Source organism: Protomyctophum bolini, assembly GCF_963924005.1.
Source record: "Protomyctophum bolini genome assembly, chromosome: 4".
In the NCBI taxonomy this organism is placed as follows: Eukaryota; Metazoa; Chordata; class Actinopteri; order Myctophiformes; family Myctophidae; genus Protomyctophum; species Protomyctophum bolini.
Genome location: NC_137865.1, coordinates 33,774,237 through 33,794,138, shown reverse-complemented (window position 1 = coordinate 33,794,138; position 19,902 = coordinate 33,774,237). Strand labels below are relative to the sequence as shown.

The 19,902-nt window shown below is 42.8% G+C and overlaps 1 protein-coding gene across 1 annotated transcript in view; it reads left to right on the top strand.

Annotated features, from left to right (window-relative positions):
* Positions 1 to 5,187: 5,187 nt before the first annotated feature.
* The window catches only part of smad6b (SMAD family member 6b), a 32,024-nt gene continuing 17,309 nt past the window's right edge, over positions 5,188 to 19,902 (top strand). The window contains exons 1-3 of the mRNA XM_080760779.1: positions 5,188 to 6,729; positions 11,353 to 11,409; positions 12,634 to 12,711. Coding sequence (XP_080616905.1) covers positions 5,919 to 6,729; positions 11,353 to 11,409; positions 12,634 to 12,711 — 946 coding nt within the window. The 5' untranslated portion in view covers positions 5,188 to 5,918. The remainder of the gene's footprint in view (positions 6,730 to 11,352; positions 11,410 to 12,633; positions 12,712 to 19,902) is intronic.

The window sequence follows — 19,902 nt, the reverse complement described above, 5'->3', positions numbered from 1 at the left end:
ATTCAATGTATTGGCTCGAATTTCGGAGGAAGAACATGCAGTTATTTATTTATTTTGATCTCTGAATAGCTTCCATCCACTTTTAGCCACTACATTTCTCAGATATATCAGTACTAGGCCGAGGTCTTTGATTAGCAATACACGTGACTGTGTTCCTATATAGACAGACGAATCCATGGAGCGGTGCCCTGTAGGCCGGGTGTAGCTAATCAAGGCTGAGGTGTAAAGCTGCGTTTAATGGTACACCTCAGTAATGGCTGCGCCCCACCATGGATTCGACTATAGGGGACGGCCACAGTGACGCTACAGGTAAGATTCGGATTTAACGCCATTTTCTTGCCTGACTAGTTTGATGCATATGACCTGCAATGGTAGTAGCGTCAGGCTGTATAGTCTGACGTCTTTATTGCGACTGTAGGTCGCAGATTACTATGAAAACCTGCAAAACCCGTCCATTACTCCGTTCCTCCGTCACTCACACCTACATACATATATGGTTGTCAGTCCATCACGCCTTGTGACACGCTCCATGTATGGCTGTCTGAAGATCACGGCGCCTCATGACATGCTCCTGAAGGTTGTCAGTCCGTTACGCCTTGTGACACGCTCCATGTATGGCTGTCTGAAGATCACGGCGCCTCATGACATGCTCCTGAAGGTTGTCAGTCCGTTACGCCTTGTGACATCACGCCTCGTGACACGCACCATATATGGCTATCTCCATATATGAAGATCACGACGATGTCGATCTGACATCATCAAACCCTCTACACTCAAGACACGCTATGGCCATGAACCCTGGCCAGCCTGTTGTTCATTGTGCATTTTTTGGTCAATGAAAAACAGGAGAGATATATGGGAATGTCAATATGGCCATATTGTGCCAGTCTCATGATAACCATTAACCAGTGTGGTTGCCGCGACGCGAGTCATACGAACCAAGTTGGTACAACACATGGATCTCCATACTGTATTATGTGGAGCTGACTATCATCACGTGGATCTCCATATATGAAGATCACAACACTGACCTCATCAAACCCTGCATGCATACATGGAGAAGATCTGCATGAGCCGGCCAGCAACTATCTGACGTCAAACCTCAAACCTTTAGATCTCCATATATGGAGCTGACCTGTTCCGACATACCATGTTTGTTTTTTTTGTCTTCAAAGTTTTTTAATGATTTTACAATAAAGCATAGAAAATACACAAAGAATAACCCCAATGGACAACACCCCTCCCCTTGTTGACAATAGTGATTATATCATCTGTAATGTATTACCAATTACAAATTGTTAATGCAACCATCCTTTAATATACAAATAAAAGTAGTCCCATATTTCCCAACATTTGACATTGTTCCTCCTGGTAATTGAGTATTCGAAGGATGCAGTTTCAGTCATTAGTTGGGTCCAGTCTGTGATCTCTGGTGTAGCAGAACTCTTCCAGTTTCTCAGTATCAACCTGGCTGCAGTATACTAAGACCTGCATCATACCATATGTTGATCCTACCCACCCTTCCTTCTGCTCTTTGATGTCTCCCTTTTGACTGATACCTGTCCATTCAAACTCTAGACGGGCCCGCCCCAAAGTGCAGCCCGAAAATTAAGGCCTGGCCTGTACCTGATCCAGCGCTCGCCCAGCAGTCTGCCGTCAGTCACCCAGGTGGATGCGGGGGCGTGGTCACTTTCGCTTCTCGCCCTCAGGGCGTCTTACTGGTTTAGACTATTTATTATTAATTCAGCTTTCACATTTTCCCCTCAATGTACCTTCCTGCAATGGAAAAGGGCCATAGATTAAATTAAACTGAGTTAGGTTTGTAAATGTGGTCTGTTCTCCTCCTCCCCTCACATCAAAACAGTTCTCAATGTTTACAACTTGACTTGATGAGATATGGAACCAGAGAGAGGAAAAACGACCAAGAGAGTGAATTGACGAGTGCCCAGGCAAACGCATGTTCTCTCCTCAGTAAATAAATAGCTGTTGCACGCAGATCATGTTTTTATCATGAAGGTCATCTGACTAGTAGTCGGTGTGTTGTTAACCGAGCTAGCCTGGGCAGTGCATCGACTGTCAAAGATATAAAATAAATGTTGATGTATGACTTGGGTGTCAACTGACAAAATAACATAACCTTCAACAACATTCCCAAACACATGTAGTCTGTAGTCTAACAGAGCTAGCTATAGTGGCTACTGAGTAGCACTTTGCACAGGAAATTTGCAGCAGAACAAGGAGTAGCTAAATCTGGCATTTAAAAAAATCTATAATATCTACCAACTGTTGTCTGGATGTCAACTCAAACCAACTCCATGATAGTTATAGTAACACTCACAGAAAGGTTGTTATTTTGAGAGAGACATGTCCAATGAATAGATGTAGGCTATACGTTTTATTTTGATGGTAACTGTTGTACCATCACAATAGCGTACACTCGATAAACGGACCGGACACAGTGCTTCTTCCCATTATAACTGTCGTCACACAGAGTCGTCACACACTGGAAAATGGCGATCGGAATATTTAATCCTTAGTGAGTCTCCGCCCTGTGCCCATCCCCTATACTACTGCTACTGCTAATATGCTAATAATAATAATAATAATAATAATATACTTGCGCGTTGCCTCTCAGCCTCTCTATAAACCATTGACCTTAAATACTAAAACAACAAATAAACATTTAAAGAAATGCGACATTATGCAAGATACTAATTCTTTGTTTAAATAGTTGTTGTTTTTTTATCTTCTCAAGATCATATACTCTCTGATGAAACATACCTACTCAGCTAAACCATTTAACGTTCTGTAGGAAAATAACATATTAAAAAAAATACAATCTGATATCTAATAACAATAAATGCTAAAATATAATTTCAATACCCAAAAAGAAAACATGTATTGACTTAATTTGAATTATAATTATGGTCTGAGTAATAGGTGTCTCTAACTTCAATATTTGTATTGGTATTTTCATATTTGTTAAAATATACATGATCTAAAATACTTCCGTAATCCATAGTTGGATTTGTGACTAATTGTTTAAAGCCTAAACCGGACATGAAGGTATTTATACTTTCATCGTTTCCATGACCTATGGTCATCGTTAAAATCTCCTAGCATCATAATAGAAGATTTCATAGATGCTACGATTCTTTTTAGCACTCTTCAATAGCGCGTTTTGCGCCTGGCCAGTAAAACCTCTCCATGACTGTATCATAGGTTTAACCTCTCCATGACTGTATCAAAGGTTTAACCTCTCCATGACTGTATCATAGGTTTAAACCTCTCCATGACTGTATCATAGGTTTTCTGTACGCCTCTCTGTAAAACATTGGAATTAAATACTAAAGTCGGGTTATAACTGGCCGTCAATGGTGAAGTAATTACGATGTTTCAATATTGGTTAGCTAACAGGTAACCTATGTATATGAAAGTTGTAAGTTTAAAAGTACTATACTGTGGTCGGCTGGGTTTTATATGCGTATACTCGTAGTAGCCTATATATACTGTTTTTTTTTTCTATCAAAGTTTTTTTTATTAATTTTTCACACATATTATACAACTTTTTTCGAACTTTTTCAGACCATGGTTTAGGTATGCGGTCTAGCCTAACTTGGACTCAGGGGGGTGGACGCCTCTGCCTTGCATAGTCCCCAGTGAATAGGCATTGCCCGTCACTGGTAACCCTATTTTGGAGTAGTTTTAAATAAATTAAGGTATGGTGGGCTGGGCTTTTTACAAAAAAGCCCCCCTTTTAAATACTACACACATACATACATATCTACATGCATACATTTCAGAAGTTTTAGCAGTTTTTAAGGACCAACTTTTAGGCCAGTGCACCAGAGCAAACTCTTGCCTTTTTTAAAACCCTACCCATTTTAACCAAATACATACAGTACATACATACATACATACATACATACCAAATACATACATACATACATACATACCTTAATTTTCGGGCTGCACTAATGCACTTTGGGGTGGGCCCGTCTAGAGTTTAAATGAGGTATCAGTCAAAAGGGAGACATCGAAGAGGAAGGGTGGATGGGGAAGGATCAACATGCAATGTCAGAACAGGTCAGCACCATATATGGAGACCTAAGGGTTTGATGTTTGAGGTCAGATGTAGAGTTGCTGGCCAATATTGATGACATCAGGGATCTCCATATATGGGCTTAATATTGATGACATCAGGGATCTCCATCCCTAATGATGTCACGTGATGTTACTGGGGTGACCAACAACTGACGGGAAATGCACGATTTCATAGTAAATGAACAACAATAATAATAAATAATACACACACACACACACACCACACCGACGTGGAAAGATTTGCAAAGATACGTTATTTTTCAATAACATTATGATTACATGTTTACGTTAGTCTAAAAGTAGCACGGCCGCCATGACACTTTTTCACAGACCATTCAGAGTCCACAAGTAAAGGGGCTATTTGCTTAGACGCTCTGACTGACCGGTCCAGTGGTTTGAGATAGATTAGCCACAGACACACAGGGGCCAAAACATAAAAAGCACAATAATAATAATAATAATAATAACAGGCTAATAGTAGGCTAATACGCTACACTTATTAGTTGAATACATATGTTGCATACAATTCAATTTTTTTTAACATACAATAGAGTCATACAATTATACTTTTCAGCATCTCAACAAAAATTTGCCTAATATCAATATATAAAAGAACATTTCGTTTGAACGTACAGTAAGTAGGCTAGATGCTGACTTCTTTGTACAAAGAATCTTTGCCCTTTGTTTTTTTATGTTCAAAAGCCTTAAATTATACATGCTGCATGGATGTAAATAAGTTTTAGTAACTTAATTTCATAAATGAGAAGTGGATGTTACGCCTTTAAGAGTTAAGGAACTTGAAACCTTGTTTGCGCAACAATCAGTGCAGCTCCCTCACAGCCGCCAAAGTGTCTAGACTAGCACATGACGGGAGTCAGCCAATGGCTCCATCGCTCTCCTCGGGGGCCCGTGTGTGCGTTTGCGTGCGCGCGTTTGCGTGTGTGTGTGTGTGTGTGTGTGTGTGTGTGTGTGTGTGTGTGTGTGTGTGTGTGTGTGTGTGTGTGTGCGCGCGCGCGCGCCTGAGAGAGAGAGAGAGAGAGCGAAAGAAAAAAAGAAAGAGAGAAACGGAGAAAGAAAGAGATCTGGGCTGCAGTTTGCTGGATCTGAGTCGGGAAGCAGGAGCGCTGTTCAGACTCGGGATTGATTCTTTTCTTGTTTTCAGCTCACATGGATATTTTTGGATTGTAAAAGAAACCCACTGAGATCTTTAGGAAACGACAAGGATTCTGACTCTAGAGCATTTTTTTTCTATACTGGGATTAAAAATCGCTTCGTACCTCATTCATGCTCGCAATAATCGTGTGCCGGTTTTAGAAGTAGATCTGAGGCTGTTTAAAGTCCATAAACTACACTAGACAACGAGTCTTTGTGCGCGTTGTTGTTGTTTAATTGAAGGGCTACCGTTTGTATGGATTTTATGGCTTAGTTTATTATGTTATGTTATCATGTACGCTACGTTTGTTATCCGTTCGTAGAAAACATATAAACAGTTCATTCCGCAGCGATCCCGGATAGCAAGCATTAGCTTTGCGCTCTTCTTGTGTTTTTGTTACGATACAACAGGCTAAATGAATGCAATTTGATTACCATGCAGCACTGCATTTCTTAGTGGGGATTTGTTGTTGTAAATGCAACAAAGTAGCATTGACTCTGAATGTTGCGGATTTGTCGCCAACGCTCATCGGTCGGCTGTGCATGCACTGCACGGCATTCAACAGACATTAATGTTGTACGACGACCACATAAGTATCTTCAATAGGTACTCGGATATCTGAACAAGAACAAAACCCCCATATAGATTTTCAAATTGTCGTATGTTCAGGACGAAACGCTCAGGTCTTGTGCGGCGACTCTGGAGAAGTCGTTTGATCCCAGATAAAGAGGGGGGAGATGGAAATGGCAAAGCAAGTAGCGAAGGGTGCAGGGACGATCTGTTCGGCAACAACCCAGAGAAAATTCCCAAAACGGAGCTCGGACCGATGACCCCTAGCGGGTCGCCTGTAGTGGACATAGGGGGTGTGTGCACCCGGAGTCCCGTGGAGAGCAGTGGCGTGGTGGTGGTGGGGGTCACTTCGGACCAAGATCATGGGGGCGCAGTGTGCGTCCAGGACCAGGGGAGCCCCCGCTCCATTCACGACAGCGAGTGTAGGACCGTGACTTGCTGTCTATTTAAAGACCGGGACCACTCGGAAATTCGGGGTCCAGAAACGGCTCAGGGCAGGGAACCGGGGACGTGTCATTTCGTGCTGAGGAACCTCGGACCGCGGGATAGCGGTTCTCCCGAGGCGCAGGAGCCTATGCCGCGCACGGTATTGGAGCAAGAACTCAAATCGGCCACATATGCGCTTTTAAAGAGGCTAAAGGAGAAAACGCTGGATACCTTACTGGAAGCGGTGGAGTCCAGAGGAGGGATGCCTAGCGACTGTGTTATGGTGTCCCGGACAGAGCTGAGGTTGGGCGGCCATTTGGCATCTCCACAGCTGCTTGTCTGTAAACTGTACAGGTGGTCCGACCTTCAGCACTCGGCCCAGCTCAAACCGCTCTGTGAGTGTATGAGCTTTGGGTCCCCGGACAGTCCGACAGTATGCTGCAATCCCTATCACTACAGTCGACTCTGTGGCCCAGGTAAGAGCATCTGCCTGTGTAGACTGTAGACTGTGCTCCATACTGTTCTGGCACACTGCAGACCAGCCTGATCTGTGTGTTGCTTAGAAAATGGTCATAAAATAGGCCTACTGTGTGGCATAAATGACATACAACCATGTCTTCTATTTCTTCAGGTCTGTCTTTAACAGTGTGCGTCTTTCTGTTCTATTCTCATTATCCCTGTAGTGCAATTTCTCTTTTTGGGCCATTCTTGGGCCAAAATGTAAGACAATGTATATATTGTCTTTCAAATGCATCCATGGCTATGGTGAGGAACTTTCTTTTTAATGAATGAAATGTAATTTAGTCCAATCTGTATGGTAGAGTAGCCTATGTTATTTCTAGTAATAACGTATTACTATAGAACAACTATACAATTGGGGTGGTTGTATTTTGTCACCCTGCTCTTCTATTGAGACATTTAGATGTAGTGTCAAAGGTCATATCTCATCTAGACACAGGATCTGACACGAATTTTTGACCTGATAGTTCAAGATTCCATTTATCCACTGAGCAAGCAGGCAGGCTCTATTGGCTGAACTCAATGATACAAATGTCAGCACTTGCACAGGAAACTGGGTTCAAATCCGGGGTAGAAGAGGAAAGTTACAGTACTTTGAAAGGCCTGGAGAAAGGTGACTGGAGACTTGGCTTAAGACTGGAGACTGGACACTGGCTTAAGACTGGACACTGGAGACTGCCTGGACACTGGCTTAAGACTGGACACTGGAGACTGGACACTGGCTTAAGACTGGACACTGGAGACTGGACACTGGCTTAAGACTGGACACTGGAGACTGGACACTGGCTTAAGACTGGACACTGGCTTAAGACTGGACACTGGCTTAAGCATAAACATAATACATTGACCGGAAGTTGACCTACAAGTTAAAATACATAATTTGCTCAATGGCTGTGTGCTGGGGTAAATCTGAGACAGCATGGCTGTGTAGGGATGCTAGTTCTAAACAGGTTGGATTATTTAGAATTCCTAGAAGAAAATAAACTATTATGATTAACACTGGAGGTAATGTTGACAAAAAATACCATCAAAATACACATACCATAAGCGTGGATATTCCAGTCATGGAAGATAACAGTCAGTCACAGCGGCATTTGAGTTCTAGGCCTATTTAGGGAAAGTGTTTGAGCTCTACAACAGTAGTAGTTTATTTTGGCCATTCTAGGTTGCCTAATGCTAGTTGTCCTTAATAACATCCAAAATATGTCTAATGTAAATGAATATGCCAGTGATGGTATTGGTAACTGACAGATACCATTACACTGCACAGTGCAGTGTAATGGTATCTGGGGGCAGGGTTGGACGCTTGCCTGTGTGTGTGTGTGTGTGTGTGTGTGTGTGTGTGTGCGTGTGTGTGTGTGTGTGTGTGTGTGTGTGTGTGTGTGTGCGCGTGTGTGCGTGTGCGCGTGTGTTCTTCTTTTTGGACGGTCAGTGGTGCCATGTAGAAAAACACAAGAGGTAACATGACTATACTACTTCATATGCAAGATGACAGTCAAGAGGCCAGAGAAAAACACCAATTACAGCGGTGGTGGAGGCCATGAACTATATTTCCACATATGACACAACCTCTCTGACCTGTATTAAGACTACAGTTTGGCAGGAGAAGGCCTGTGAGTTGGCAAACCTTAGAACATTGGGCCACTCGACCCCTCTGACCCGAGGACAACGTGTGGTATCGTGTGTGAAGATGCAAGCCTCGGTATTTCTGTCTCCTCACTGGCACAAGAGATGGATTTTTCCATAACATCCACATTTACTAGAGCCAGCTGGCTGTGACAGGCACTTCAAAGTCATAAGTCTAACAATGTCAGAATTGATAGCGCCCACATGTGGGAAATTGATGTGGCTTTGGCCCTCTTGTTTCACTGATTCTACTAGAACTGTGTAAAAAAGATAAGAGTCTGCACACAGCTCTGCTCCACAGTGTTTCGTTTTATTATAAAACATTGTCATTTTACAGATTCATGACGTTTCGGCCATTGTTGGGCGAAACATGGGGATTCTACATTCTAGTAGAACTGAACATAACGCCTTGCTGCCATTGTTGGAGCTATAGTTATTATAGATAGATAGATCTATGCTTTGTTGGAGCTGTAGTTATTATAGATAGATAGATCTATGCTTTCTTAATCCTGCAGGATCTGGAGCAGTTGAATGCAAAAACGTCCTTCAGGATTAATAAAGTAAAGTATCTATCTCTATCTCTATCTCTCTCTCTCTCTCTCTCTCTCTCTCTCTCTCTCCACAACTTTTGACAGCTACGCTTTATGATCAGTTCAGTTCTGGTAGCATCTTACAGTGAAACAAGAGGGTCAAAACCACATCAATTTCCCATCCACAAAGGTGCTCTTCTCAGTTTATGTGTGTAGAGTAGAAATTCTCTATCCGTATACATAAAGAATTAAGTATTACCTACCATACAGTAAAGGTTCGGACCCCTTTCAGATTGTCACTGTGACAATGCTGTGTTCTGACTGTACACACCATGACAACTCTGTGTTATAACAATAGCCTGGCATGGCCTTACTAACACCACTGTGTAGATATTAGTCTGGAACTTCGGTGTGGAAGATTTATTTCCAAGGGGCTGTGACATTCCAACGTCACAGCCAAAAAGTTTCACTTTGAATAGTGGGCTCTGATTGGTCACCCACAACTCTGGGCTGAGCAAAATGTACTTCAAACTGAGAGGAGTGCCAGACCAATCTCCCCAGGGACTTTTTTTCTTCTTTCCTGTGGCAGATTCGTCTGGTTTCCAGGCTGTTATAAGCTCCAGGCGTCATCATCATTGTTAAAGTTAGTTTTGGAAGTTTGAATAGAGTGTGTTATAAGGAGGAGTGACAAAACAGACATTTCTATAGCTGAAGTGTTGTTGAAAGTTGTTTCACCTAAAGCCAGAGGCACATGAATTGTAAGAGTGGGGGAGAGGGGCGCATACCCCTTATTGGGACTTGAGCTCGTAGTAGACATAGCTCACATGCGCTCATGCGTGTCCCAATAGAACTGGTATTTCTTTCATGCTATTCAAGAAAGGGGCCTTCAAATCAGAACCATAGTCACTGGTTTTGACATTGTTAGTAAGTGGGGAAGTAAGAAATGACTAATTGTTCCATTTGGAAAAACATGCCCCACTCAGTCTTCATCTTCAGAGAACATACAATGCAAACAATGCATCGTTTGCATTGAAGAAAGATTACATTGCATGAATTATGCTTCACTTGTTTTGAATCTACTTTTCCAAAGTTGCTAAAGAATACCAAAGTTTGTTTAAAAGAACTTGGATGTAAATAGACCAAAACCTTTTCCTTTTATTTGGTCAGGCATTAAGCTTTTCAAATGAGATCAGTTTCAAGTTGCGCTTTAAAAGCCCTTTTGTCCTAAGGAGGTCCCCTCATGCTATTTAAGGGCTTGATATACTTTGTTGTGCACTGTGTCGCTCACCGAAAATAGCGGCTCTACAAGCTCACAAAGCGTCACTCTGCAACGTGTTGTGAGCTTCTAGATCAGCTATTTTTGGTGCGCAACACCAGCACGCAGCTAAGTATAAATCCGGCTTTAGGTGAAGGAGTGGTGATAATATACAGTTTGCATACTACTGGCGCCAGACTGACTAGCTGTGTATCTGAGTGACTGAGTTCAGATCCTGGCAATTACTGCCGCCACTCTTAAAGGACCCGCTGCTATTCTGCTTTTCTCCTTCCCCTCTCCCCTGTAGGCGAGGTCACAGTGTGTTCACAACGTTTTTCCTTTCCTTTCCCTTTTTGTGCATTTGGCTTTGGGCAAGAACTTTCTTTTCTTAATTTCCCTTCTGTTCTGAAATAAATAGACATTTGGTCTAAAAAATAAATAAACTAAAGTAGAGAATTACCACGTTTTACTGAACTTTGGTTCAGCACGACAACAACCAATCATTTTGTTGTGCTTTGGTGTAACAATAATACGTTTCTCCTACTACCTACATTTGACCATTTAGCATTTTAGCCTAACATAAATAATTCAATCAAATAATGAAGTAAATAATAATAATTTACAGTAAATGCTTTGTGTTGCTTATTCTAAACGTAATAGATGTCTGTGCTTGTCTTGAGCCCATTACTGAAATGTGATATTTCTCTCTTACCTTGGCACGTGGTCTTAACCTGACTGTTAAACTATTAACATTAACTATTTCTAAAATGTCATTATCCAACATTATCCAATTAATGTTTGATTCATTTAGTATTATAATCATGTACTAGAAGTGTGGTATTTAAAATGTATTTGCCATCAAAATACAATTAAAATGTCTTAATGTCTTACATTAATTGTTTGAGGAGACGCATCAACATGCCTTGACGTTTCCATTTAATTACAGTCCCTATCTGTCCTTACTTAACTCTAAAACACCAAAGCATTACTTCATTAATTGTGTGATGTAAAAAAAACATGATAACGGTTTATTCGAGCTTGAATGAGGTAAATACTATGTCGTGAGGAATTTTACATTTCTACATTACGTATATATTTTTCTTCTCAGTTTAGAAAAGAGAGAATTTTGTTCCTTATCAATATACTGAAACGACTGTTGTATGTTTCAGAGTCACCTCCACCCCCTTATTCAAGGCTCTCCCCTAACGAAGAACACAAGCCACTGGGTGAGTAATAAACAAACGATGGAACTGGAACGTAACACAACCCATAGGTATATATATACTGTATATGTATGTATGTATGTATGTATGTATGTATGTATGTATGTATGTATGTATGTATTGGAGTACTTTGATGAATGCCAAGGAATAATCTAACTACAGTGGTGCAACAAATCGTGGTACATTAATTATTCATAATGCTATTTTGAACCCAAGTTGTATAATAAACCACACCGAATAGTTGAGTCCTTCAGCATGGAGAGGGAGTGTGAGGGGGAAGAAGCAGGAATAAAACAACGTGAAGAATTTTAATGGCTGTAATTAGGCACAGTGACTGGGAATTTGCCCAGTAGCTTTGAGCTGAGACAAGCTAGTATGTGGCATAATGTCAGCAAGCATGCCAGTTGGAGCCAGTGTGGGACGTCTGTGGTGTGAGGCTGTTGGGGCTCTGGTGCCTGGCTGCTAAGCTGGGGGGCCACAAGCCTGAGTCTAGCTGTGGTTTCTGGGGAGGCGATGGGGGAGGGTTTCGCCAGGTGTAACACTGCTGCAAGTGGAGCTGTATATCTGCTATTGCCATGGGATAACCTGTATTTTAGGGAGAAAAAGGTGCTCGTAGCAAATAAAATACAGTGTAGAATTCACAAAGGAAGCTTATTTATTCATTCATTCATTCATTCATTCATTCATTCGTTCGTTCGTTCGTTCGGTTTTTGTTTGTTTGTTTGTTTATTTGAGCCCTTAACCCATTTAGACCTGAAGACGATTCTACAAATGCCTTATTTTTTTCTTTTTCTGAAACACCCATGTTTCTATGTCAGTCGTTCTCAAAATATGTTGTTCCAGGGACCCCAGAAGCAAAGATTTGAGTTAAAAACATTCGCTCTGAATGAATATATATTCAAAGATTTGTGCCACATTTCACGATTAAAAAAATACCTGATATACAAGCTCCGATATACAAGCACTGAGTGCCGCGCTATGAGCTTGTAGATCTGCTATTTTTCAATAGCTAAAGTATAACATAATGCTTAAAACACCAAAAGGGGTTCCCGTCCTGAATGGGTTAAATAGAATTATTCAAAAGAAGAAGATTGGTTTGGGTTGTTTTGGAATATTTAGTTCTCTCTGAATGATGTCGTTAAATGTCATTAACTGTTTAATGTTTTATGTATATTGTCTACAGTAGACATGTGGGATAGGAATCTGATTCTCTGTTGTTCTCCGCAGATCTGTCAGACTCCACATTGTCTTACACTGAAATGGAGGCGGCAAGCTCACCAAACATAACGCCGGGGGAATTCTCAGGTAAGCGTAGTGCCTCTGCCTGTTCTGTTCTCCACCTTCACTTACTGTCCTCATCAGCAATGATGTTTTTGATATGAAGGGCCACGTCATGTGTTTCTCGTTCACCATTTGTGTCGAAGATTGATTGAATATTTTATTAGTCAGAAATGTAAACAGCATGTGGTACAGTAAGAGCAACCTCACCGTTTGTTTCACGACTTTGGTTGAGGAAGGACACCGCTGTTTGAGAGACAAAAGCTGGTAGGGCAGCACCTCCACTAGCTTGAGGTCACGCTGGGCAAGACCTACGCTGTAGAGTGCACAAGACCTACGCTGTAGAGTGCACAACTCCTACGCTGTAGAGTGCATAAGCGGAAGTGCTGGATTTTGTCGGAAGTACCGCTCAAGGAAATGACGTTGACGCTTTACAAATTTGTTTACATTCTCCGTGAATGAAACAAGTGTTGTGATTGGTCGAAAAAGATCGTATCTGAGGGAAATGTACATCTGGCGAATGTTCCGGCCCGACACTTCCGGCTATGCACTCTTCGCCGTAGGTTGTGAACAGGATTTTCTCTTCGCAGATGAGTACGGCTGGGACCAAGACATGTACAAACCATGACTTATATACGGTAGCACCATAATCTGGAACATAGGTACTCATGCTCAGAGTTACAAAAAAGTATATATTAATATATATATATATATATATATATATATATATATATTTCTTAAAGGACCACTTCACCACTTTTTAACTTGCCTTCATATAATTGGTCCTCACGAATGTTCATGATAAAATGCGGAGGGCTGTGGGCAGTTCAGACTCCCGTCCACCAGTGACATCATCGATGGGGAATCCATGCAGGCTTTCTATTCCTGAAAAGACAACGATGATGTCACTGGTGGACGGTTTCTGAACTGCCCACAGCCCTCCTATGAGACAAAGACTGAGTAGAAAAAAATGGTGTTCTTTTATCATGAACATTAGTGAGGACCAATTATATGAAGATAAGTTGAGAAGTGGTGAAGTGGTCCTTTAATGAAATTAACCACTTTCGACCGTGAGTCCTTATTTTGAGCATATAGGCGACAAATTTCAAAACATTAAAAGAATGCTCATAAATGTTCAAAAACAATAGCGAAAATAGGAGATCTACAAGCTCACATCCCGTCGCGATGGTATGTATATCGTAGAATGCAGTACATAGGGCTTAAGTGGTTAAATCATAACCTTAAACTTAACCCATTTAACCGTATAATGAAAAAATATTTGGTACTTGAATCAAGGCGTTTGCCTCCGAGGGTTTGAGTCATGAAACAACATCCTCTGCTTTACCCAGGACTGCTTTGTGTTAGAGATAATGACTTTAGACAGAATGTGTTCCCTGTTCAAACAAAATATGCTTTTGGTGTGTTTTTTTTGTCTGGATGTGGGTTTACGTGTGTGCGTGTGTGCACGTGCACACGCGTGTGTGCGTGTGTCTGCATACACATGTGTGCGTGTGTGCGCCTGTGTGTGCTTGACTTGGTGTGTGTGCGTGCATTTGTGTGCGTACAGCCTTAAGCCTGAATAATGGCTTCTATGAATCATATTCTTATCAGAGTTCTCCTTTGGCTCACCCAGTCGGCACATATCACACATATTTAGATTTAGCGGGTAATAAATTAACTGAACGTTTTTTGCCAGTTGCATCACCCCGTTTGGCTTTGAAATGGTTAAACCGGGTCTGAGGGGGGTGGTGGCGGAGAGGGGGTTGGGGGAGAAAGCACAACTTGTTCTTAAAGTTGTGTATTTCTCAAAGCTGTGTGTGTGTGTGTGTGTGTGTGTGTGTGTGTGTGTGTGTGTGTGTGTGTGTGTGTGGAGCTGTTGAGTGTTGGTGGGATGAATGCGCAAACTTAGCAAGGTAATTTCATTTTAATGTTGTGCTTTATTCCTGCTCATTAAAGGCCATTAGGAGCAGTGCAAGCTGCTGAGATAAAGGTTTCATTGTGAACGGTGCAGAGGTTCAGCGGGGCGTGTGCACTGGCCACAGAGCCGGCCTCCCCTCCTCTGTTTTTCTTTCAGAAATATTTGAGTGGGATCAAACTGTAATAAGATCCAAGCTCACTCACACACACACACACACATACGTTGGCGTGCGGGTGTGTGCGCGTATGCACACACACACACGTGCGCACAAACACACAGCTCTATCTAGCTTGGCTGTAAGTGGGCTGCAGGGAGGGGGTGGGCTCTGGGAAGTAAAGTTGCTCCTGTGAATGGGGCCACACCAAAGGAAGCGAGCAGAAACAGTCCTGTCCTCTGATTTGAAATGAAACACTCCCTTCTCATGGCACAGAGTCAACATGGCGCCCCCCACACACACTCACCCACTCACCCTCTTCAAACTGGGAGCAAGGTATTGAAACAGTATCAGGTTCATTCGGACCAGGGAATTCAGCGGGATTTTTTTTTATGTTTGGGGAAGTGCGGGAAGGCAGTGGGTTGCAAAAACTGCATTTCCTGTGCTGAGGGTCTGCCGTGGCTCAGCGACTGTCCTGACCGGGCAGTTGACGTGGCTACCTGGCAGTTGTGTATTTTTGGTCCACCCTGCCATCCTCCACACTATCTAGCCCCCCACCCCCCCCTCTCCCCTGTACACATGCTGTCACCACCTCAGCATGGACCGGCGACACTCCCTGAGTCAACAAATGAGGGGCTTGTCGGAGCGCGCACCACAATTCCTCAGAGACTGTGGTGAGCAGAGAAGATCTAGACATGCTTAGGCTTTGGTTTCTTCCAACTGTGCTGCCGTTCATACGGGGCCAGGACGGGTCAGCTACACTCTTGCGGCCGTGGCGTGGACTCTTAGCGGACACTGACCCCCCCCCCCCTCCCCCCGTGTGCAACATAAAGGGCATCGGTTTTACGAATTTGTTTAGGCGTTGTTCGTCGTCCTGTCGTTATGTACCGTATTTTGACGGTGTTAGTGCTTGGACACAGTGTTTCAGAAAAGACCATACATAATGAATGAAACAAGACGACGATCAACTGCTCAGTGATATACTGTCCCAAATTTATTTTGGGGGGTCCCCAGATTATAAAAGAAAAAGTATTATTATTTTATTTTTTTGCAACTGAATGGCTGGAAAATGGAAATTGAGAGTTTACATATAGTACGTGCATAAACTTTCCTTAATGATTATTTGGGTTCAGTATTTATTTATGATGCATTTTCTCGATTATTAAGGTTATTGTGGCAGTCAATTTGTATTGGTGGGGTGGGGAGGGGGGCAGGGCGGGGGCCGCGAGACATGGCCAAAGCATTTACGGGGGTCCCCAGACAAAAACGTTGAGAACCCCTGAATACTGTATACCCTCTGTGCACGTGAGCGGCACTGCTCTTTGCTGCTGAGTTAGTAGTGTGCAATCATAGGAACTAGAGCCAGGGGGCCTCCTCCTGATATGGCCTGTTGTGTTCAGCAGTATATAGGCCTACTGTATAATGCAATTGGACAGATTATCCTATTTAGAAATTATTGCTGACCCAGGGATGACATCGCCTGTGGATCCCCTTTCCAACTCTCCCGTGTTGACTGCACAGATAGAATGTCTGCACAGAGTGTAAAGATGGACCCGCAAGGATCCACTACTGATGGTGTCAAATATTTACACTTAAGTGTAAAATAGACCTGTAAGGGAATTGTACCATGACTGTGTTGCTGCAGAGCTTATGCATTGTGTGATCTTAATCCCACCTTCATACAGGAACGTGTGTGTGTGTGTGTGTGTGTGTGTGTGTGTGTGTGTGTGTGTGTGTGTGTGTGTGTGTGTGTGTGTGTGTGTGTGTGTGTGTGTGTGTGTGTGTGTGTGTGTGTGTGTGTGTGTGTGTGTGTGTGTGTGTGTGTGTGTGTGTGTGTGTGTGTGTGCGTGTGCGTGTGCGCGTGCGCGTGCACATAATTGTGTTACTTGTGAGGACCAAATTTTCCCAACAAGTATGTCAAGAATTCGAGAAATAGATACTGTGAGGACGATTGTCCTGGTCCTTACAAGAATAGTTTTCGTTTTAATGTTTTAAAAAAAATACTTGGGGAGTTAGGTTTACGATAAGGAAACTGTTCAGGCTGGGCAATGGTTAGGGTTACATTTAGGGGTTGCGGTTATAGTTATGTCTGAATTATAATGTCACTGATGATGAAAATTGCTGATTACCTGCTCATAATCATGTATGATGTATACTCATTAATCAATAATCGGGTATTTTTGGTTTTCGGCTTTGGTTAAAATTGTGAAAATGGCATTTATAAAATGATTGATTGAATACTTTATTAACAGTTTCCAGAAATAAGCACAGGAAAGTACAGTTCAATACAAGGTATCCTAAGATGATTTTAAACCCAAGAAAGCCTATGGTTTGTTTCCATTGAGGTCCTTCATTCAATAGGAACATTTAATGACACAAATATACAGTACTAATACATCATGTAAACGGTTAGAAATCAAAAATAAATAATATGTACAGTAATGGCGGGGAGGGGGACTTAGATTTTTCACTGGGGCCAGTTTTGAATTGCAGGCTCGCAGCCACCCTTAAGTGCTCTTTGAGAGCGGTTTTGAAGGATAGTTTCCTTCAAAACCAACATTCCTTTACGAGGGCGTTCCACATTTTTGTGCCATAGAGGCTAAATTAATTTATCCCCTATTTTGAGCCAAATCTGGGTTGAATGTGATTAGTGGAGCTCCCTCTGGTGTTTGGTTGTGGACGGATTTGACGTTTTGGAAGTAGTTTGACAGGTACATGGGTGTCTTTGTGGTGTAGCGTATCTTGTATCTTGCCCATGTTGTGATGTCTTAACAACTATACAATATACTGTGTGTGTGTGTGTGTGTGTGTGCGTGTGCGTGTGCGTGCGCGTGCGTGCGCGTGCGTGTGTGCATGCAAGTGCGTGCGTGCGTGCGCGCGCGCGCGCGCGTGTGTGTGTGTGTGTGTGTGTGTTCAGGGGGTGGGGGGGATTGCTAGGCAACAAATACACAATTGCAGTTTGCAGCCCTGGGCTACAGAAATACCCACTCTAAAGCTTCTCCTCTGTGGAACAATAGCTGAGAAAATGGATGGGAACTGGTTGGTTTGGTAGATAAGCTTGTTCTGCCTCTTATATTCCAACTTTATTTCAGTCTCCTCTGCATTAGATTATTTTGATTTGGTGTCATGTTACCATGGAAGATGTTCTTAAATAAAGCCTCAACATGAGGGGGGATGACATGCAGTGCCTCAGGTGAGAATTGAACCTGGGTTAGGTACAAGACCTCTTACTCCACTGGTGCTCCCCACAGATTAGAATAGAACACCTTCCATAATAGGACAACTTAGTTTTTTTAACCATGGTTCATGTTATAGCTTTTTATTAGAGAAAGTAAAAGATGAGTGTTAATTTGTTTTTCATTTGCTGCTTTCTTTCGTCTTAGCGATTTTAGCCATTTTTGACAGGGCGGGGACATTCAAACAAGTGGCCAAACCCTTTTACAAACTTTTACGGCGATTTCTTTATTATTATTTACTATAGTCCTACTAGACCCCAGGAAATGACATCTGACCACAAAAGAACACGGGATCTGCTGAATGTGAAGCGGGATACAACGGGGCTGAAATGAGAGAAACGGTCACTTACACCCGCCTTCTAATTAAAGCGCAAAATCTGTCTTGGAAGAGCCACCCATCAACTAATCTAACATACGGCCAGTCAGCAACCTTCCCCGTGTTTCTTCACTAGTCCGATCCAGAAGAACACAGTTTGCCGGCCACTGCTACAGAGCTGACAATGAGATAATATATCTGTGGTCTGGAGTTTTCTCTGGGGGTTGGAAGCCTTTTGAGCTGCAATGAAAACAGTGAAAACAGTGACATCTGCTGGCAAATCCCATTGACATATATGGGATTTGCAGGTTGTGACATCACAAACGGCAGGAAAATCAGAGCACTTGTTTGAGCCAGAAAACCCCAGACCACAGAAAATCGACTGAATGTTAAATGTTCAGGTTTTGTGGGTGCAATTGAGCTCAGAAAATCAAAAAAATAATAATCAAAAACTTTGTTTTAATGTCACAATCCCTTCTAACTGTCCTGGTACATTACAATATCCCTCTACTATACATACTGTAGGTATGTAAGTGTCATGTTATTACCTAAGCTCTGTTGCGGTAATTCTATTAAAAGCTGCGTGTAGGACCCATGCCTCTTATGCTATATGGATGTGTTGGTATTCTTCAACATGCATATTTAGAATACTTATTTATTTACGGCAGCATCACAAAAGAAAAGCGCCCCAGCTTGGGCACTTTGATGTCTGCGTACATACATCGTGAGCAGGGCCCCCTGGCTGTATAGGCAGTGTGTGCGGTATATACTATGTACTGTATGTACCATGGTACTGTGTGTGTGTGTGTGTGTGTGTGTGTGTGTGTGTGTGTGTGTGTGTGAGGGAATGCGCCTGCTCCTATGCTAAACCTCTGTGACTGCCTGCCTGCACACCTGTTTCCTCAGTGCCTGGGTCTGGTCGTGTGGACATCAGAATAAAAGCCTTTGAAGCAGGTCTCATTGCTTCCTGAATGACTGCACCCCCCCGCCCCCCACCACCACCCCCAGCGCAAGTTGACTTTATTATGTCAATCACATTGTCTCTGACTGTAGGGGCTCTTTATGTTTGTCTCTTGTCCCTTAACGTAATGCTGCTCGGGCATTGTTGTTGTCGCCTTCTTAAAGAGGTGTGTCCAAGCGGGAGCCTTTGAGGCATTTTAATGCCGCCCCCGATTTCAGACTTAAGTCGGCACGCGTCGTTTGATGATGACAGTGGTTTTCCGTGGTGTTCGTCACAGGGCTAAAGAGACACAGCGCTTTTCAGTGGGAACCGTGTTATTCTGCTGAGGGGCAGCCATGCTAACTATGTGTACACTGAGGTCTGGTGCCGGTCTTCCTGTGCGCCCAGTTTAGCCCGGGCTGTCAGATCCTGGCTCCGCTGTGCCCACATTCTTCACTCATCAGAGGAAGTGCAACCTTAATCAACCCAAAGGAATTTGTCAGCGCAACACTGTGTTCATACACTCACTCTGGTTTGAGTTGAGACCATCGGTGTAAGGGGTATGGGGGGGGGGGGGATCCCGATTTTGCCTGGAGTAAATTGCAATGTGGAGACGGGCAGCTTTGGACTCTGGCTTTTCAGGTTGCTCCCAAC